At 40.8% G+C, this 20,768-nt stretch overlaps 1 protein-coding gene across 8 annotated transcripts in view; it reads left to right on the forward strand.

Moving 5' to 3' along the window:
• Positions 1–20,768, forward strand: part of AFF2 (AF4/FMR2 family member 2) — a 531,893-nt gene that overhangs the window by 102,527 nt on the left and 408,598 nt on the right. Inside the window, exon 1 of one of the 8 annotated variants that reach the window (XM_037821154.1) lies at positions 18,006–18,055. The exons of the other annotated variants lie outside the window; for them this stretch is intronic. Within the exon in view, the coding sequence (XP_037677082.1) occupies positions 18,024–18,055 (32 nt within the window). The 5' untranslated portion in view covers positions 18,006–18,023. Of the gene's footprint in view, positions 1–18,005; positions 18,056–20,768 lie in introns of those variants that run through there. 8 annotated transcript variants of the gene reach the window in all.

Raw genomic sequence — 20,768 nt, forward strand, 5'->3', positions numbered from 1 at the left:
TGTAAAAGAACCCCCAAATAAAAAATCCAGCTCACTTTTCATGGGTAAAAATAATTAAAATGAAAAACTATTATCTTATCTTGCCACTCTTTAAAGTAATGGCTTCATTGAAACAGAGTTGTAGAAAGGCAAAAAATATATATATAAATAACACTTTTTGAAATTAGCCATTTTGTTGAGGGAACAAGCTCATAACCAAGCATTAAATAATTTTTTGAAAATCTCATATCATTGGGTCACAATGTAACAGTGTTGCTTCTTAGTGTAAATAACAAGATATTTTATACTAATATTAAAGCTGAGTTTTTCTTCTAGCTTTTTATTTTGACATAGTTCACAGAAATGTTGCCAGAATAATGCAGAGATTCCCATATACCAATCGTTCAGATTCCCCAAATGTTAACATTGTTCCACATTTGTCTTTTCCTTCTCCATCTCCCTCCCTCCCTCCCTCCCCCCTCTCTCTATATAAACATACAATTTTTCTGACATGTTTGAGAATAAGTTGCAAACACAACACTCCTTTACTCCTAAGTACTTCAGTGTATAATACCTAAAAGCAAAGACACTGTCTTACATAAGCATAGGGTGTTAATCAAAGTTGGAGCATTAACATTGGTACAGCACTATGATCTAATCAAGAGATCTTATTCAGATTTTGCTGAGTGTGTCAATAATGTCCTTTATAGCAATGGAAAATGCAGGCTCATGTGTTGCATTTGGTTGTGATGTCCCTTTAGTCTCCTTTAATCCGAAGGATTCCTCCATCTTCCCAGTGTGTCATGACCCTGATATATTTCTGGAAGACTACAAGCCAATCATTTTGCAGAACTTCTCTCCTTTGGGGCTCGTCTTCCGCTTTCCTTATGACTATGTTCAGGTTAAGTTTTTTTAACAGAAATACCACAGAAATGATCTTTTGTTCTTCTCTGTGCATCATATCTGGAGGCACATACTGTTGATTAGTCCCATTATTGGTGATGCTAACTTAGATTTCTTGGTTAAGGTGGGGACTGCCAAGCTTCTCCATCGTGAAGTCAGTATTTTTCCATCTGTAATTAGTAATGTTTTGTGGGGAGATACTTTGAGACTCTGTAGATTATCCTGCTCCTCATCAACATTTCACCCAAAACCCAATTAAAAAATAGGCAAAGGATCGGAATAGACATACTTCAAAGAGGATACACATATGACCAATGAACACATGAAAAGATGCTCAACCTCATTAGCCATCAGGGAAGTGTACATCGACCCCACAATGAGGTACCACGTCACACCCACTAGCATGTCTGTAATCAGAGACAGAAAATAATATGTGCTGGTGAAGAAATGGAGATAATGGAACCATCGTACAGTACTAATGGGAATGTAAATTTGTACATCCACCTGGGAAAACAGTGTGGCAGTTTCTCAAAAGGTTAAGCATAGTGTTACCATATGACCCAGCAATTCCACTTCTAGGTACACACCTACGAGAATTAAAAATATATGTCTACACAAAAACTTCAACATGAATATTCCTAGCAGCGTTATTCATAATAGCCGAACAGTGGAAACAACTCAAATACCTATCAACTGATGAATGGATAAACAAAATGTGGTGTGCCCATACAATGGAATATTATTCAAGCCTAAAGAGGAATGAAGTACTGATATTTGCCACACCATGGGCAACCCTTGAAAACATTATTCTAAATGAAAGAAGCCAGTCACCAAAGGTCACTTGTTGTATGATTCCATTTGAAATGTCCAGAATAGATAAATCCATAGAGACAGAAAGCAGCATAGTAGTTGCTAAGGACTGGTTTGGGGTAGGGAGAGTGGTGAATGACTGATTAATGGGTATGGAGTTTTGTTTTGGGGTGATGAACATGTTCTGGAACTACAGAGTGATGATGGTTGCACAACCTTGTGAATATACTTAAAATCACTGAAATGCATGCTTTAAAATGGTGAATGGTATGGTATGTGAATTGCACCTCTGGAAAGCTGTTACAAATAAAAAACAAAGTTTCACTCACTAGTTTAAGCATCTATTGATGATTCATTGATGATTCCAACGAATTGACTGTTATTATGGTAGAAGCCAAATGTTAGTTTACTAATTCCATCATTCCTTTGACATTTAACTTTACTTTCTACAGTAAGGATGAGCTCTTTTCCAAGGATCCTTTTAGCACTTAAAAGCCTAGATCTGGGCACTAAGTGTGCTTATGGCTACTAGGGTGTCATTGAGTCTCGGTCATCTTAACAGATAGAGCTAAAAAAAGTAAATGTATAGATATATATATGTACACATATACACACACCTATTATGTATTTCTCTATCTGTCATATAGACAGAATTCAGTATAACAAATATATATTCAAAATCATGAGTTCACATTCATTTCTCTAATTACCATCCGACAACAAACCGTTCATTTTATTTTTTCTCCTTTCCTTATTTGTAACCCCCTGTCTGACAGTGAGAAACCTGGATCCCACTATTCACGTTATATTTATTTATTTGCTCAAATCTAGAATACACAGAAAGTAGTTTCAGAATTGCTAATCCATGAAAAGTAGCCTATAATTAGAATACACTATTTGCTTAGAATTTTTTTTTGTCTGTAACCCTAGGGTCTATAGTCTGACCCTTACCTGGGTGGGTGATCCAATCCCATCCCCCTCCCCACCCCCCATAGACCAGTTTCGTTACGTTATTCATTTGAAATATGGTTCACTCCATTTGTTTCTTTTTGTGTGTATTCCTTTCTGGGTTTTTGTTTCCCCTTCTTTATTTACTTTCTTTTTTGAAATCATTGTGAAATATTAACATGGTTTCAAAAGTCAGAACCTTTTCAATTAATATATCCTTTTCTCATGCCACATCAGTTCACAGAGTTCTTACTTGTTTTAAAGCTTATTTCAATTAGACAATTCTCTAGTAGCCACCATATTTTTTAATTTTGCAACTTATTTTCAGAGGCTGCTGTCTGGGACACTTTTGAAATTGTGGCAGAAAATATAAAGGAAGCATTAGCATCCAAGAGAGAAAACTATGAAGGTGGCTCATGTAATAATTGAACAATCAAGGAAGGACTGAAAAACCTGGACTTTACTGTGACTACTTACTAGCTGTTAAAGTGAGGGGCCAAGGTCAGCTTGACCTAGTTATTTGTCCCTGGGGTAAAAAAAAAAAATCATCACTTTTTGAGTATCTATTCTGTGGCAAATGTCATTGAGGACATATAAGAGTAGCATGAGACACTTAAACAAGCCCCAACAAGCCAAACATGTACAAAAAGAAAACCAAATCTTCTGGAGTTCAAGTAGAGGGGCTGTTCCAGGATATTAGATAATTATTTGAGGAATGGATTGCACCAGCATGCAAGGAGGAGAAGAGCTCTCAGCACTGGCAAGGTCAGGATGTGTCTGGAGGAGGAGTGGGGATTTGAGATAGCTTTGGAGAGCTCATGGGCAGGCGAGGGGAAATGGGCAGCCATTGCAAGAGGTAGACATGCTAGTGGGGCCAAGCAGAGGTAGTCTGGTTATGGGGAGAGCACCAGAGCAAGACTGCCTGAATTTCACTTTATTAGCTTTGCAATTGCGGTCAGTCACTTAACCCTCCAGCCATCAGTTACCTACATGTGTAAAATGGGCTCAGAATGGTGCCTGTCACATAGAGAACTAGTGAAGCTTAAATAAGACAATCCATGTAACATCTATCCCAGTGCACTTAGGACAGTTAGAGACATATGAGGTGTCATTTGGGAAGACTGAATGCACCCGTCTGATTGGACTGGAATGTTCAAGCTGTGAGCAGTGGGAAGTGAAGCCTGAAGCATATGTTGGGACTCCTTTGTGGAGGGTCCAGCATAGTAGCTAGTATTTATATGGGACTTATTATATGCTGGGCACTGGTCTGTATATTAATCCATTTATTCCTCTCGCCAACCCTATGAGCTAGGCATTACTATTATCCACAATGTTCCAATGAGGGGAAATTGAGGCACAGAAATGTTAAGTATGTTGCCCAAGGTCACACAACTGCTAGGTGGAGGATCCTGGATGCCAAATCGAGGAGTTTGAATTTTGTTCTATAGGAAATGGGGAGCTATTCATGTTTTTAACTGTATGTATAAGGATGGGGGTTATTTATATAAGCCTGCTTGAGGTAAATAAGTGCCTCTGCTATTACCTGCAGAGAAAGAGAGAGACAGAGAGACACAGAGACACATATTGGTCCAGCTATAATGGAAGAAGTATGCTCTTAAAACTCAGTACACAAAAGCTTAGTTTCGATAGGCATGCATTAAGATGAAGAATATAATCTTATAATTTTTTTCAAATTTGGGAAAATGTGATTTTCTTTTTAAAGGTGTCTAAACTTTTTTGCTGAAGACTCAAGAATGCTGAATGTGAAATTGCACCAAACCTCTTTGTTTCAGTTTGCTAAAGCTGCCTGAATGCAATATACCAGAAATGGGCTGGTTTTTACAATGGGGATTTATTAGCTTACAAATTTACAGTTCTAAGGCTGTGAAAATGTCCAGATTAAGGCATCAACAATAGAATACCTTCTCTGAAGAAAGGCTGCTGGCATCTGGTACACCTCTGTCATGTGGGAAGGCATATGACTGGTGTCTGCTGGTCCTTCACTCCTGGGTTTTTGTTGTCTTCAGTTTCTGGCTTCCGTGGCTCCTTCAGTTTCTGTGGGTCCTTGCTTGTTTCTCCGGGGCTTTTCTCTCTCTTATTCTCTCATTAAGGACCCCAGTGAAAGGAATAAGTAAGACCCACCTTGAATGGGTGGGTCACATCTCCATTGAAACAACCTAACCAAAAGGTCCCACCCACAATAGATTTGCACCCACAAGAATGGATTAAAAGAACATGGCCTTTTCTGGGGTACATAACAGCTTCAAACCAGCTCACTCTTCCATGTTGTAATCTGAGTACCAGCTCAGCAAACACACAGCATTAACTAGCCTTGAATGACAGGGTTTTATGGACACTCACTTGGAAAACTTCCCTTACCTCACCTCCGGGAGACATTCATAATGGAACTGGAAGAATTAGTGGCAGCAATGTCCACATTAACAGAAGATAATCTTAGCCACTCCTTGATGGATGTATTTTTTGGACTTTTAGAGTTTGAGGAGATTAGTTTCTCACATGCTCATTTTAGGTGACATTCGTTTTTTTTTCCCCCTCTCATAAGTATGCATTATTACAAGGAGATAATATTCAAATTGGTAAACCAGAGTGGTGATAAGTGTTTTAGTAAATCTATAGAAACGCTTCTGAAGCTGAGCTCTATCAGTCTGCAAATTAAGCAAATATATACCCTGTTCATCTTTACATTCAATTTAAATATTTGAAACAAAGACTTCTCCCACGTTTGGAGAATGGGACAGACATTGGACTAATAAGGAAAGTGTTTCTGAATACTTTTACACATTTCATTGGTGAGCAAAGTACTTCCTTATTACTTAGATTATCATGGACCCCAATGGATAATTTAAATCTTAGAATAATAGACTTGTAGAGCTGGAAGGAATTTTAGACCTTATCTGGTCCACCCTCTTCATTTGTCAGAAGAGAGGATGAAGCTTAGAATGGGTCAGTAACTTGCCCACAGTCCTATACTTCCTCCCTCTCTCCTTCCTTCCTTCCAACAAGCATTTATATACTGGGCAACTTCTAGGTACCTGGCCCCATTCTAAGCACTGGGGTCCCAGCAGTGAACATGGTGGAAATACTCCAGTCCCATATTCTTAATGACTGTCTTCTAGACCGGAACTTATAGACCACTCCATTATTCTGCTAGGGAGTTACTCACTGGCTAAGGCAATCTAGAGGAGGAGATAGCTTCTGCTTTAACCAAAAGGAGTTCTCACATTATACAGCCAGCATCTTGCATATTTTAGGGGATAAGTACAGGAAGGGCTATTAGTCTTACCTTGATCCTAACAGTGTTTGCAAAGCCAGAAATGGCCAACCACTCCAAAATGGGATGACCAATGGGAAATTACCTCTAAACCCATTACGCGCGATGAAAAAGCATGCATTTTTAGTGTATGAATATTTTATTGAGCAAAGTGCCTGTGAATGGCTTCAGAATTTTGTAATATCCAGCATGAAATATGTAATATATTGCATCATTGAAACAAGAAAGTTGATTACAAAAACATGGCTTGAAGGGACTAATAGCTCATGGAAAGAGCCCACCTTTACATAACGGCTGGAGCAGTAGAGTGCTTTATCTTGAAAACAAAAGCCTGCCTTGAAAATTTGAGCCCAGACCTTAAAAGGAAGCCTGGGACTAACGTTACTTTTATCGCTCTGCCTAGGGAGAGAGAGGCTGTATGGTGAGAAGCTAGTGAACTCGGTTGCAGAGCCTGCCTAGTTCTCCTTACCTTTGCAAACGGAGTCGATAGGATCCAGAGTTATCTGCACTCCTATTGGAAAAGCTGGTCTATTGATTATGAGATCTATTTGTTTTTCCAGCCTTTTTCTTTGGTGTCAGTCCATTTCTCTGTGTGTTCCATTGATTTTGCCCAGGCTTCTGCTTCCCCCAAAAGGCAGTTCCCCTGAGCAGCTCTTCGTTGGTCCTGAGAGTGGCTCTTTTGATGCTGATGGAGGATTTTTAACAGAAGGAAAAAGTAAATAGCCTGCTCCCTGATGCTCTCCAGCATGGGTCCTGATGCAGCACATGGATTGCGTGGGCATATACTTAGAACAGCTTTCCAAGCTCGGGAAATGTCAGGGTGAATCCAGAAGTAGAAACATTTGTTCATACATAGAAAGTATAGACATTTCTAATACAATTACATGAGTCTGCCCAAGTATGATGGGGTATATGGCAGAGACCATAAATGTGCAAGTTTCAGTTGTCACCTCATCAGGTCACTTAACCTTTCTGACTTTTCAATTTGCCCCTTTGTCTTGAAAGATCAAACCGGAGGAAAAACATTTATGTAGGCCAGAGAGGGGATTGACCTATGAATCCTGGATTCCAGTAAAGATCATACTCAGCTGGTGGAGTTGTTTAGTGATTCAACCTGCAGAAATTAACCTGTGAAACTTTTTTCTAGAGACCAATCACTTCCTGTTCACATTTTTTTTTTTTAAATTAAAATCTGAGTCTGAACTGGTTTGTATGCTTTCCTTCCTCTGGGAAAAGTGTGCTTTAAGTAAAGGCAGGGATATGTAAAGCGTTGAACAATTTATACTAGCTTAAGAGTGCCAAGTCATGCTTGTTTGGCCATCTCTGTGCCACTGCTGCCGCCGCCTTTTTTCTGATGGTCTGCCCTGGAATGTTGGAGAGAGCCGATTTGAGGCTAGATTAAAGTGAGTCACAGAACCCCCAGTCTACCTTTCAATGGCGAGTCAGCATTAGAAGTTGTAGGATGAGACGACACACTCACATTTCAGTTCTCCACACTTGCTGTGGAGATCAGATAAGCCACTCTATGTCATTGAGTAAAATAAACTGAAACCACGTAGGTCCATGGAACGTGGCCAGTACAGAGGCACACTAGGCTGGCAGGTGCAGGAAGGGAGTTGGAAAAGTGTCCCCGTCATACTTGGCCTGACAAGACTATCAACTCGACATACTTGGAGCACCTTCTTTCGACATAAGGGAGTCAACACAGAGGCAGAGAGAGGCATTTAACTGTGCTGATGTGACTTTTGAAATTTGCTGTCACTGACGCCATGGATGTTACTTCTGGCAGGGTTAATTAGGAAAAATTAAAAAGCCACTCTGAACAGACTGTACTCTTCGCACTCTGATAAAGAGTAGACTCTGGCACAAGAAAGGGAGATAGGATTCAAGGAAGAATGACTGTGCGACTTCTATGGCTTCTGGAAAATAATGCAGCGCCTGCCTGGTGACATTTGGAAATAAGAATTTATTAGTTTGCATATTGGCACGTGACAAGCTTTGAAATATGCCTTTCACTGCATTCTGGGCAAGCCTCATGCATTGGGGTCCTTGGTGTGGCTCTGTAATCTATGCAGCCGCAAACAGGTAGGTTTGCAGAAGAAGCCCTGTAATTGTTTACCATTTAGTATGTCACCCAAGCGGCTCTAGGGTATGAATTTCTTTCTCAGGAATATTTCACCAGCTCCTTACAAAGTAGGCACTCTACCACCAGCCTAATATATTATACTAAATAGCAATCTTGTTACTCCAAATACATTGCAGAAAGTAAACTGCGAAAAACTACCAATATAAATAGTGCAGCAGTAAGGCAGTTGCTGGGGAAGAAAAACACAAGTCTTCCTATAAAATAGTGCTTAATTTATGTTGTTGTGACCTGAAAGCACCACATTCCTGAGAACCCACTTAGAAATGGGAGTAGGTAAAACAGTCAAACACCGCAGCAATGTTACCTTTCGGCCAAACTAAAGCCCTTTTGTTCAATGGTTGGGGCACCCAGGCCTGGCAGCGAGCAGCTCTCCATGTTAAGACCTTGTTCCAGAACACGAGTGAAGTTTTCCCTTAGTAAAGACATCTGCTAATCATTACCACAAAGCCCACAGTTGGAAAGACATTAAAAGATACTACCTTCCACAGAGAGCAGAACTGGCAGTGGTAACACACAGCTATTTTTGGATTTGCTGGCTGTCCGAGAAGCAAAGATGGCCATTGACTATCAGGAAAAAAAAGGAAGAAGAAAATCCACCATGATGCAATTGGCCCTTCCTTTTTTTTTTTTTTTTTTTTTTATCATCATTTTATTGAGATATATTCACATACCACGCAGTCATACAAAACAAATTGTACTTTCGATTGTTTACAGTACCATTACATAGTTGTACATTCATCACCTAAATCAATCCCTGACACCTTCATTAGCACACACACAAAAATAACAAGAATAATAATTAGAGTGAAAAAGAGCAATTGAAGTAAAAAAGAACACTGGGTACCTTTGTCTGTTTGTTTCCTTCCCCTATTTTTCTACTCATCCATCCATAAACTAGACAAAGTGGAGTGTGGGCCTTATGGCTTTCCCAATCCCATTGTCACCCCTCATAAGCTACATTTTTATACAACTGTCTTCGAGATTCATGGGTTCTGGGTTGTAGTTTGATAGTTTCAGGTATCCACCACCAGCTACCCCAATTCTTTAGAACCTAAAAAGGGTTGTCTAAAGTGTGCATAAGAGTGCCCACCAGAGTGACCTCTCGGCTCCTTTTGGAATCTCTCTGCCACTGAAGCTTATTTCATTTCCTTTCACATCCCCCTTTTGGTCAAGAAGATGTTCTCCATCCCACGATGCCGGGTCTACATTCCTCCCCGGGAGTCATATTCCACGTTGCCAGGGAGATTCACTTCCCTGGGTGTCTGATCCCACGTAGGGGGGAGGGCAGTGATTTCACCTTTCAAGTTGGCTTAGCCAGAGAGAGAGGGGCACATCTGAGCAACAAAGAGGCATTCGGGAGGAGACTCTTAGGCACAACCATAGGGAGGCCTAGCCTCTCCTTTGCAGCAACCGTCTTCCCAAGGGTAAAACCTATGGTAGAGGGTTCAACCTATCAAACCACCAGTCCCCTATGTCTGTGGTCATGTTAGCAACCATGGAGGTGGGGTAGGCGAATACCCCTGCATTCTCCACAGGCTCCTCAAGGGGGCACTACATCTTTTTTTTTTTTTTTTCCTTGTTTGTCTTTTTTCTTTGTTTTTTTTTTTTTTTTAAATTTCCATTCTTTTTTTTTTTTTTATATTTTTTTTTAATCATCATTTTATTGAGATATATTCACATACCACACAGTCATACAAAACAAATTGTACTTTCGATTGTTTACAGTACCATTACATAGTTGTACAATCATCACCTAAATCAATCCCTGACACCTTCATTAGCACACACACAAAAATAAGAAGAATAATAATTAGAGTGAAAAAGAGCAATTGAAGTAAAAAAGAACACTGGGTACCTTTGTCTGTTTGTTTGCTTCCCCTACTTTTCTACACATCCATCCATAAACTAGACAAAGTGGAGTTTGGTCCTTATGGCATTCCCAATCCCACTGTCACCCCTCATAAGCTACATTTTTATACAACTGTCTTCGAGATTCATGGGTTCTGGGTTGTAGTTTAATAGTTTCAGGTATCCACCACCAGCTACCCCAATTCTTTAGAACCTAAAAAAGGTTGTCTAAAGTGTGCGTAAGAGTGCCCACCAGAGTGATCTCTCGGCTCGTTTTGGAATCTCTCTGCCACTGAAGCTTATTTCATTTCCTTTCACATCCCCCTTTTGGTCAAGAAGATGTTCTCCGTCCCACGATGCCGGGTCTACATTCCTCCCCGGGAGTCATATTCCACGTTGCCAGGGAGATTCACTTCCCTGGGTGTCTGATCCCACGTAGTGGGGAGGGCAGTGATTTCACCTTTCAAGTTGGCTTAGCCAGAGAGAGAGGGCCACATCTGAGCAACAAAGAGGCATTCAGGAGGAGACTCTTAGGCACAAATACAGGGAGGCCTAGCCTCTCCTTTGCAGCAACCGTCTTCCCAAGGGTAAAACCTATGGTAGAGGGCTCAACCCATCAAACCACCAGTCCCCTATGTCTGTGGTCATGTTAGCAACCATGGAGGTGGGGTAGGCGAATACCCCTGCATTCTCCACAGGCTCCTCAAGGGGGCACTACATCTTTTTTTTCCTTGTTTTTCTTTTTTTTTTTTTTTAACTTTCCCTTCTTTTTTAAATCAACTGTATGAAAAAAAAGTTAAAAAGAAAACAAACATACAATAAAAGAACATTTCAAAGAGACCATAACAAAGGAGTAAGAAAAAGACAACTAACCTAAGATAACTGCTTAACTTCCAACATGTTCCTACTTTACCCCAAGAAAGTTACATAATATAGCAACATTTCAGTGAACTTGTTCCTACTACATCCATCAGAAATTAACAGACCATAGTCATTTCTGGGCATCCCCAGAACGTTAAATAGCTTATCTGTTCTTCTTGGATTATTGTTCCCCCTTCCTTAATTGCTCTCTACTGCTAGTTCCCCTACATTCTACATTATAAACCATTTGTTTTACATTTTTCAAAGTTCACATTAGTGGTAGCATATAATATTTCTCTTTTTGTGCCTGGCTTATTTCGCTCAGCATTATGTCTTCAAGGTTCATCCATGTTGTCATATGTTTCACCAGATCGTTCCTTCTTACTGCCGCGTAGTATTCCATCGTGTGTATATACCACATTTTATTTATCCACTCATCTGTTGAAGGACATTTGGGTTGTTTCCATCTCTTGGCAATTGTGAATAATGCTGCTATGAACATTGGCGTGCAGAGATCTGTTCGTGTCACTGCTTTCCGATCTTCCGGGTATATACCGAGAAGTGCAATCGCTGGATCGAATGGTAACTCTATATCTAGTTTTCTAAGGAACTGCCAGACTGACTTCCAGAGTGGCTGAACCATTATACAGTCCCACCAACAATGAATAAGAGTTCCAATTTCTCCACATCCCCTCCAGCATTTGTAGTTTCCTGTTTGTTTAATGGCAGCCATTCTAACCGGTGTTAGATGGTATCTCATTGTGGTCTTAATTTGCATCTCTCTAATAGCTAGTGAAGCTGAACATTTTTTCATGTGTTTCTTGGCCATTTGTATTTCCTCTTCAGAGAACTGTCTTTTCATATCTTTTGCCCATTTTATAATTGGGCTGTCTGTACTATTGTCATTGAGTTGTAGGATTTCTTTGTATATGCAAGATATCAGTCTTTTGTCAGATACATGGTTTCCAAAAATTTTTTCCCATTGAGTTGGCTGCCTCTTTACCTTTTTGAGAAATTCCTTTGAGGTGCAGAAACTTCTAAGCTTGAGGAGTTCCCATTTATCTATTTTCTCTTTTGTTGCTTGTGCTTTGGGTATAAAGTCTAGGAAGTGGCCTCCTAATACAAGGTCTTGAAGATATTTTCCTACATTATCTTCTAGGAGTTTTATGGTACTTTCTTTTATATTGAGATCTTTGGTCCATTTTGAGTTAATTTTTGTGTAGGGGGTGAGGTAGGGGTCCTCTTTCATTCTTTTGGATATGGATATCCAACTCTCCCAGCCCCATTTGTTGAAAAGACCATTATGGCTCAGTTTGGTGACTTTGGGGGCCTTATCAAAGATCAGTCGGCCATAGATCTGAGGGTCTATCTCTGAATTCTCAATTCGATTCCATTGATCTATATGTCTATCTTTGTGCCAGTACCATGCTGTTTTGGCAACTGTGGCTTTATAATAAGCTTCAAAGTCAGGGAGTGTAAGTCCTCCCACTTCGTTTTTCTTTTTTAGAGTGTCTTTAGCAATTCGAGGCATCTTCCCTTTCCAAATAAATTTGATAACTAGCTTTTCCAAGTCTGCAAAGTAGGTTGTTGGAATTTTGATTGGGATTGCATTGAATCTGTAGATGAGTTTGGGTAGAATTGACATCTTAATGACATTTAGCCTTCCTATCCATGAACATGGAATATTTTTCCATCTTTTAAGGTCCCCTTCTATTTCTTTTAGTAGAGTTATGTAGTTTTCTTTGTATAGGTCTTTTACATCTTTGGTTAAGTTTATTCCTAGGTACTTGATTTTTTTAGTTGCTATTGAAAATGGTATCTTTTTCTTGAGTGTCTCTTCAGTTTGTTCATTTCTAGCATATAGAAACATTACTGACTTATGTGCATTAATCTTGTATCCCGCTACTTTGCTAAATTTGTTTATTAGCTCTAGTAGGTGTATCGTTGATTTCTCAGGGTTTTCTAGATATAAGATCATATCATCTGCAAACAATGACAGTTTTACTTCTTCTTTTCCAATTTGGATGCCTTTTATTTCTTTGTCTTGCCGGATTGCCCTGGCTAGCACTTCCAGCACAATGTTGAATAACAGTGGTGACAGCGGGCATCCTTGTCTTGTTCCTGATCTTAGAGGGAAGGCTTTCAGTCTCTCACCATTGAGTACTATGCTGGCTGTGGGTTTTTCATATATGCTCTTTATCATGTTGAGGAAGTTTCCTTCAATTCCTACCTTTTGAAGTGTTTTTATCAGAAACGGATGTTGGATTTTGTCAAATGCTTTTTTCAGCATCTATTGAGATGATCAATTGATTTTTCCCTTTCGAGTTTTTAATGTGTTGTAATACATTGATTGTTTTTCTTATGTTGAACCATCCTTGCATGCCTGGAATGAACCCCACTTGGTCATGGTGTATGATTTTTTTAATGTGTCTTTGGATTCGATTTGCAAGTATTTTGTTGAGGATTTTTGCATCTATATTCATTAGGGAGATTGGCCGGTAGTTTTCCTTTTTTGTAGCATCTTTGCCTGGTTTTGGTATTAGATTGATGTTAGCTTCATGAAATGAGTTAGGTAGTGTTCCATTTTTTTCAATGTTTTGAAAGAGTTTGAGTAAGATTGGTGTCAGTTCTTTCTGGAAAGTTTGGTAGAATTCCCCTGTGAAGCCATCTGGCCCTGGGCATTTATTTGTGGGAAGATTTTTGATGACTGATTGGATCTCTTTGCTTGTGATGGGTTGGTTGAGGTCTTCTATTTCTTCTCTGGTCAGTCTAGGTTGTTCATATGTTTCCAGGAAATTGTCCATTTCTTCTACATTATCCAGTTTGTTGCCATACAGTTGTTCATAATATCCTCTTATAATTTTTTTAATTTCTTCAGGATCTGCAGTTATGTCACCTTTTTCATTCATTATTTTGTTTATATGGGTCTTCTCTGTTTTTGATTTTGTCAGTCTAGCTAGGGGCTTGTCAATCTTGTTGATCTTCTCAAAGAACAAACTTTTGGTGATATTTATCCTCTCTATTGTTTTTTTGTTCTCTATGTCATTTATTTCTGCTTTAATCCTTGTTATTTCTTTTCTTCTACTTGGTTTAGGATTGGGTTGCTGTTCATTTTCTAGCTTCTTCAGTTGGTCCATTAGTTCTTTGATTTTGGCTCTTTCTTCCTTTTTAATATATGCGTTTAGTGCTATAAATTTCCCCCTTAGCACTGCTTTTGCTGCATCCCATAGGTTTTGGTATGTTGTGTTCTCATTTTCATTCGTCTCTATATATTTAGCAATTTCTCTTGCTATTTCTTCTTTAACCCACTGATTGTTTAGGAGTGTGTTGTTTAACCTCCAGGTATTTGTGAATTTTCTAAGTCTCTGATGGTTATTGACTTCTAATTGTATTCCATTGTGGTCAGAGAATGTGCTTTGAATAATTTCAATCTTTTTAAATTTATTGAGGCTTGTTTTATGTCCCAGCATATGATCTATTCTGGAGAAAGTTCCGTGGGCACTAGAAAAGTATGTGTATCCTGGTGATTTGGGATGTAATGTCCTGTATATGTCTGTTAAATCTAATTCATTTATCAGATTGTTTAGGTTTTCAATTTCCTTATTGGTCTTCTGTCTGGTTGATCTATCTATAGGAGAGAGTGATGTGTTGAAGTCTCCCACAATTATTGTGGAAACATCAATTGCTTCCTTTAGTTTTGCCAGTGTTTCTCTCATGTATTTTGTGGCACCTTGATTGGGTGCATAGACATTTACGATTGTTATTTCTTCTTGCTGAATTGCCCCTTTTGTTAGTATGTAGTGGCCTTCTTTGTCTCTCAAAACATCCCTGCATTTGAAGTCTATTTTATCTGAGATTAATATTGCTACACCTGCTTTCTTTTGGCTGTAGCTTGCATGAAATATTTTTTTCCATCCTTTCACTTTCAGTTTCTTTGTGTCCCTGTGTCTAAGATGAGTCTCTTGTATGCAACATATTGATGGTTCATTTTTTTTGATCCATTCTGCGAATCTATATCTTTTAATTGGGGAGTTTAATCCATTTACATTCAACGTTAAAACCGTGTAGGCATTTCTTGAATCGGCCATCTTATCCTTTGGTTTATGTTTGCCATATTTTTCCCTCTCTCTATTAATATCCTTTATTGTACCCATACCGAATCTCTTTAGTACTGAACCTTTCTCCAAGTCTCTCTGTCCTGTCTTTGTTTCTCTGTCTGTAGGGTTCCCTTTAGTATCTCCAGTAGGGCAGGTCTCTTGTTAGCAAATTCTCTCAGCATTTGTTTGTCTGTGAAAAATTTAAGCTCTCCCTCAAATTTGAAGGAGAGCTTTGCTGGATAAAGTATTCTTGGCTGGAAATTCCTCTCACTCAGAATTTTAAATATATCGTGCCACTGCCTTCTTGCCTCCATGGTGGCTGCTGAGTAGTCACTACTTAGTCTTATGCTGTTTCCTTTGTATGTGGTGAATTGCTTTTCTCTTGCTGCTTTCAGAACTTGCTCCTTCTCTTCTATGTTTGACAGTGTGATCAGTATATGTCTCGGAGTGGGTTTTTTTGGATTTATTCTATTTGGAGTTCGCTGAGCATTTATGATTTGTGTATTTATGTTGTTTAGAAGATTTGGGAAGTTTTCCCCAACAATTTCTTTGAATACTCTTCCTAGACCTTTACCCTTTTCTTCCCCTTCTGGGACACCAATGAGTCTTATATTCGGACGTTTCATATTATCTATCATATCCCTGAGGTCCATTTCGAGTTTTTCAATTTTTTTCCCCATTCTTTCTTTTATGCTTTCATTTTCCATTCTGTCATCTTCCAGGTCACTGATTCGTTGTTCAACTTCCTCTAGTCTTGTACTATGAGTGTCCAGAATCTTTTTAATTTGGTCAACAGTTTCTTTAAATTCCATAAGATCATCCATTTTTTTATTTAGTCTTGCAATGTCTTCTTTATGCTCTTCTAGGGTCTTCTTGATTTCCTTCATATCCCGTACTATGGTCTCATTGTTCATCTTTAGTTCTTTGAGTAGCTGCTCTAGATGCTGTGTCTCTTCTGGTCTTTTGATTTGGGTGCTTGGGCTTGGGTTATCCATATCGTCTGGTTTTTTCATATGCTTTATAATTTTCTGTTGTTTTTGGCCTCGTGGCATTTGCTGAACTTGATAGGGTTCTTTTAGGGTTTGTAGACCTATTGAAGTCCTTATCTCTAATTTATCAGATCTACAGCTTCGTGGAGTACACTTTCTCTAACTAACCAGCAGGTGGCGTCCACGAGCCACCTGTTCTCCACAAGCCAGTTCTCCCCTGCTTAGCCTTTTTGGTGAGTGGGGGAGTGAGTCTTGTGGGGCCCTATTGGTGTACCAAGCTTGCGTGTGTAGTTGGTGTTGCCTGCCCTGTATGTGGGGCGTGTTTCTGGGCAGTCGGGGAGGGAGGGTGGCCCTAACAATCAAATCTCCCTGATGATCCTAGAGTTTTAAAGCTGCTGCAAGAGTCTAATCCTTCAGTTCAGTACTGCCACAGTTTGTCTCTGCCACTGACCCACAAGTCTTTGGTATTGGCGTATGGCTCCTGAGACTTGCAAGTGGGCCCCTCTTCCAGGCTGTGCACCCCGGGTCCTCTGTTGAGGGATGACTGTGCTATGTCACAGGTGAGTGCCGTCCCCCCAGGGCAGTTCTGGGCTGCTGGGCTGTGTTGGGAGGCTCCCAGTCTGCTCAAATGATGGCTGAATGGGGCTTTGTTAATTCACACTGCTCCACCTTCCCAGCTCTGGGACATTCAGCTGAGGTTGCAGGGAAGGCTAATGGCCACGCCCAGTTTTGTGGTGTGTGCCTGTTATTTGAAGCACTTCCGTCACACTGGGTTGTCTGGGGCAGCTCTGGGCTATGGGGCTGGCGATGGGCAGGAGTGTTTCCTGTCCACCAGGATGGTGGCTGTGAGCGGACACCCCCCTTTCTTGGGAAGTTGTGTTGTTTAGTGAATTTTCTCAGCCACTGGATTATTGCCTTTTGTCTCAGAGCTCTCTTAGTTCTGCTCTTGACTTGACGTGCCCAAATTGCAATTCTTTGAAGCTTTCTGTATTGGGCTTCTTAGAGTAATTGTTTTAGAAGAAGAAAAAAGGATTAAAAAAAAAAAAAAAAAAAAAAACGGCCCTCCTCAGAGATCTAATGGGTTATTGAAATGCTAATAGACAAAGCAACCAGGGCCATTAAGGAAAGGTCCACAGGGCAGAGAGATCAGCTTTGCTTCGGGATTTGCATATGCGCCTCAAGGCCTGAGCTCCGCCCTTCCCCTTTCTGTGTTCACCAGAACTCCAAAAATCCTCTGCTTTTATTTTGGAGTTTTTCGTGTTGTTTTTTTTCTATGCCTGTCTCCTCTCTGCTGGGCTGGCAGCTCTCAGATTCTCTGGTGTCTGGTCTCAGTCTATCTATGGTTGGAGTTTGAATCAGTAGAATGAGTTTCCGATAAGGGCTGCCACTGCAGTTCTCCCTTCTCCTTCCCGGAGCTGACAGCCCCTCCTCCCCCGGGACTGAGCCTGGCAGGGAGGGGCGCGGGTCCCCTGGCCGCAAAAACTTACAGATTTCGCTGATCTCAGCAGTTCCACGTTTTCATGAGTGTTGTATGAAGTATGCCCAAAGACAGATTGCTCTGTGGTGTCCAGTCCACGCAGCTCCTGGCTTTTTACCTACTTTCCTGGAGGAGTAACTAAAACTTACAGCTCACCAGTCTGCCATCTTGCCCCGCCTGCCGGCCCTTCCTTTTTGTCTAAAGACCACATTGCTTGAGGGAACCCAGACTAGAAGCACTTCTGACCTGCCTCTTTGTTCTGTTTCACACTTTTCCCCTCCTGGTGAGTGGGCACTATCTAGGCTTTGCTTCTGGTGGTCCACCAAGAGCTCTTTGCATGTTTGTGCTCTCTACATGTTTTTAGGTTTTTCTTTCTTTTTTCCAAAGCTCCATGAGAGGCATCCTCTTCTCCCCAGATTCTCTGCTAGAAAGTCAAGGTAAATTCCAGCATCGCCTCTTCCAAGGCACCAGGGTGTCATGCAGCATGGGAATGCTCTCAGTGGCACCCTAGTGGCTCCAAAGAAATACCTGCACACCTTCTGGAAGAACCAGAGAACAGTGAGGGCAAGGTAGAGCAGAGCCCAAGAGTTGTGAATATCCAAAATAGGAACTTTACGCTTTTATTATATTTCTTTTTGCCAGGAAATATTTCCCACCCCCAGGACCCAGTAAAATGGAGACATTTCATGATGATTTCATAGAGAGGTAAGCATAAGCAGGGGGAGGGGTCATATGTGCAACATGACAGAGCACAATCCCAGAAGCGATTTGTTGTCCAAGCCTGTGAGTTTTCCACTTAAAATTACCAACTCAATGGTGTGTGTGTGTGTGTGTATGTGTGCACAGTTTACTTTATATAACCATTGTCTTCAATTTTGAGATGTTATTTCTCTTTGAATTCCTCTTGCTGCCATCTGGGTATTTATTGGCATATCAATATAAAGATGAACTTCTATGCCCACTGAAACATTACTAATTGTCATCCAAAAGTATTTGGTCTAATTTTCATTCTTCATGGGCTTATTGTTCTTGTTGTGCTACTGTCACTGGTCAAGCCAATCATCAAACGATAACATTGGACCTAAGGTCCATCTACAGACATGAGTCACTGGGGATGGGTTGGGGGTAGGGCACAAGTCATCATAATTAGCTCTGTCAAATTTTTTGAGCAGTGTCTGAGTGGAAAGAACACTTGGATATGTATAGAAGCTGGTCTACAAGTCAGTGCTCTTTGAGGCAACGAGTTCTGGAGGCAGGAAGGAGATCTGGCTTCCAGGCCCAACTCCACCACTCTCTAGCTCAGGGTCCTTAGCCATGTTAACCTGCAATAGTCTCTCTCTCTGTCTGTCTCTCTCTCTCTGTCTCTCTCCCTCCCTCCCTCCCTCCCTCTCTCTCTCTCTCTCTCTCTCTGGAATAGAATTAATAATCATTTCTGCCCTGCTTTTGTCACTGAGGATCAAACGAAATGCTGTACAAATGCTTTAAATACCAAAAAGTGCCATGTACATGCTGGTTATCCTCGTGGTTTGTATACTATTATCTAAATCCCTCATTTAATGGCTTCCAGCCATGATCAACTCTTTCAAGGCATGGAATGGATTTATTGCATCATTAGTAATGAAATTTCTTCTTCTGAGAGGGCCTGGATGACATTTTTTTGTAATGTGGTCCTCCATAGAAATGACCCCATTCAAGTACTAATTTTATGTGTCTGGAGCACTTGGCAAATGAAGTGGAACACTTTTTTTTTTTTTTTAAATCATCATTCCTTTCGGACAATTGTTTCAAAACAGAGAGAGATCATTTCTGATCACAGCAAGACGACTCACCATTTTCAACGGGATTTCTTTCCTTTAATTGAAAATGCAGCTCCCTTGCAACCTGTGCCCGTCTGAGGAAAACGCGAACACTGCCACGTTCCCTCATTAGCTTTGCCTCAGACAGCCTCCTCTGTCACAGCTGATGGAGCCTTTATGAGCCTTTTAGCCCAAATGATGGATGTTTGCCTCGTTATGTCAGATCTGAGGGCACTCCTGGCATCTCTCTTCGTTCCCTGTCTAACACCATCAATCGAGCAGCTGCTGGGCGCCCATGATCAGGCTGATTATGAAAATGTGCTCAGGAGCCTGATGATGCCAATTGTCCTTTATCTGCAGAGGCCAGTAGATGCTGGCTCCATCTTGCAGTTCTGCCAATGCTGCTTTTATGCAGGACTGCCAGGTGAGAATTGCCCAAGCTGATGTCCAAAGGAACCAGGTGTGGGTGTGCACATTTGCATTGGTCCATTATGGAAGAAATTCCTAGCAGGATGGATTTTGTTCATTTTAGCCATTTCCACATTCACATCCTTAGAGGATTCTCCTGACCCTTTCATTCTCCTGGTCCTACACAAGTTCATAATTCTGAGGATCAGGGGAGGAAAGCTGGCCATGCCCCAGGCTTGCGGGGAGAGACTGTGTTTTTTTGGAATGCACTTCTTCAAAAAATGAAGATAAACATTTATTTATGGAACACATAAAATTCCAGCTGTACCTTCACAAAGTTTCCCTGAATATGTGATGACAGCATTCATTCTGTTGCCGAGGATAAAAATGACCTAGAAGGTCCCCTCCTGGTCCTGAGATTCTCTGAGCCTGTGGTGGCTACTGACCTGCCTGATTTGTGGCTGTGTCTGCCAGCAATGGAGCTGGTGCAGCTCTGTGATTGAGGCAGCCTATTGCTTTTTCCTCCTCTAAGCTTTTCATTCAGTCCCAAGCAGCCATGTGGCCTTTCTCTCCTGGCTGCCTTGCCCAGCCTTCCTTTGGATCACTCCTTGCTTGGAAACCCAGAAGCCCATTTTAAATAATTTAGTTCACGAACTTCAGGTTGCCCTGCAGTGTTTGAAAGTGATCACTCTGCAGACCCTGCAGGGGAGCCCAGGCTGACCAAACAGAATGACCTTTCCAGGTATTCAGAAAAGCTTGGTGAGATGGTAGTTGGAACTTGACATACTCATTTCTAGTCCCTTCTGACAATCTATTAATTCTTTAAAACAGCAAGTTCCTGTGGGGGCAAGGAATTTTTTCATATTAGTTGAACTTTTGTTATGAAACTGTATCATTATCACATTTCCAAATACCGACAAGGGGCTCTTAGAACATGGGTGTGAATAAGGGGCTGGTGGTAAATAAAATACACAGTTCAAGGCCACCTGGGAACTGAAAAGGAAGTTTGTTAAAGAGCATAAATTTGCAACCCTGGCTTTGTGTTAGAATCACCTAGGAAGCTTAAAAAATATATCCATGCCCGTTATCCACACCTGCACTGGTCCAGTTAGTATGTCTGGGGTGGGTCCTCACCTGGTGATGCAAATATTCAGCCAGGGATGGCTGCTGTGGTGGGAGAAGCATGAGGTTCTGAGTCCAAGTTAGGGGCTTGG

The sequence above is a fragment of the Choloepus didactylus genome, chromosome X, assembly GCF_015220235.1.
Source record: "Choloepus didactylus isolate mChoDid1 chromosome X, mChoDid1.pri, whole genome shotgun sequence".
Lineage (NCBI taxonomy): Eukaryota > Metazoa > Chordata > Mammalia > Pilosa > Megalonychidae > Choloepus > Choloepus didactylus.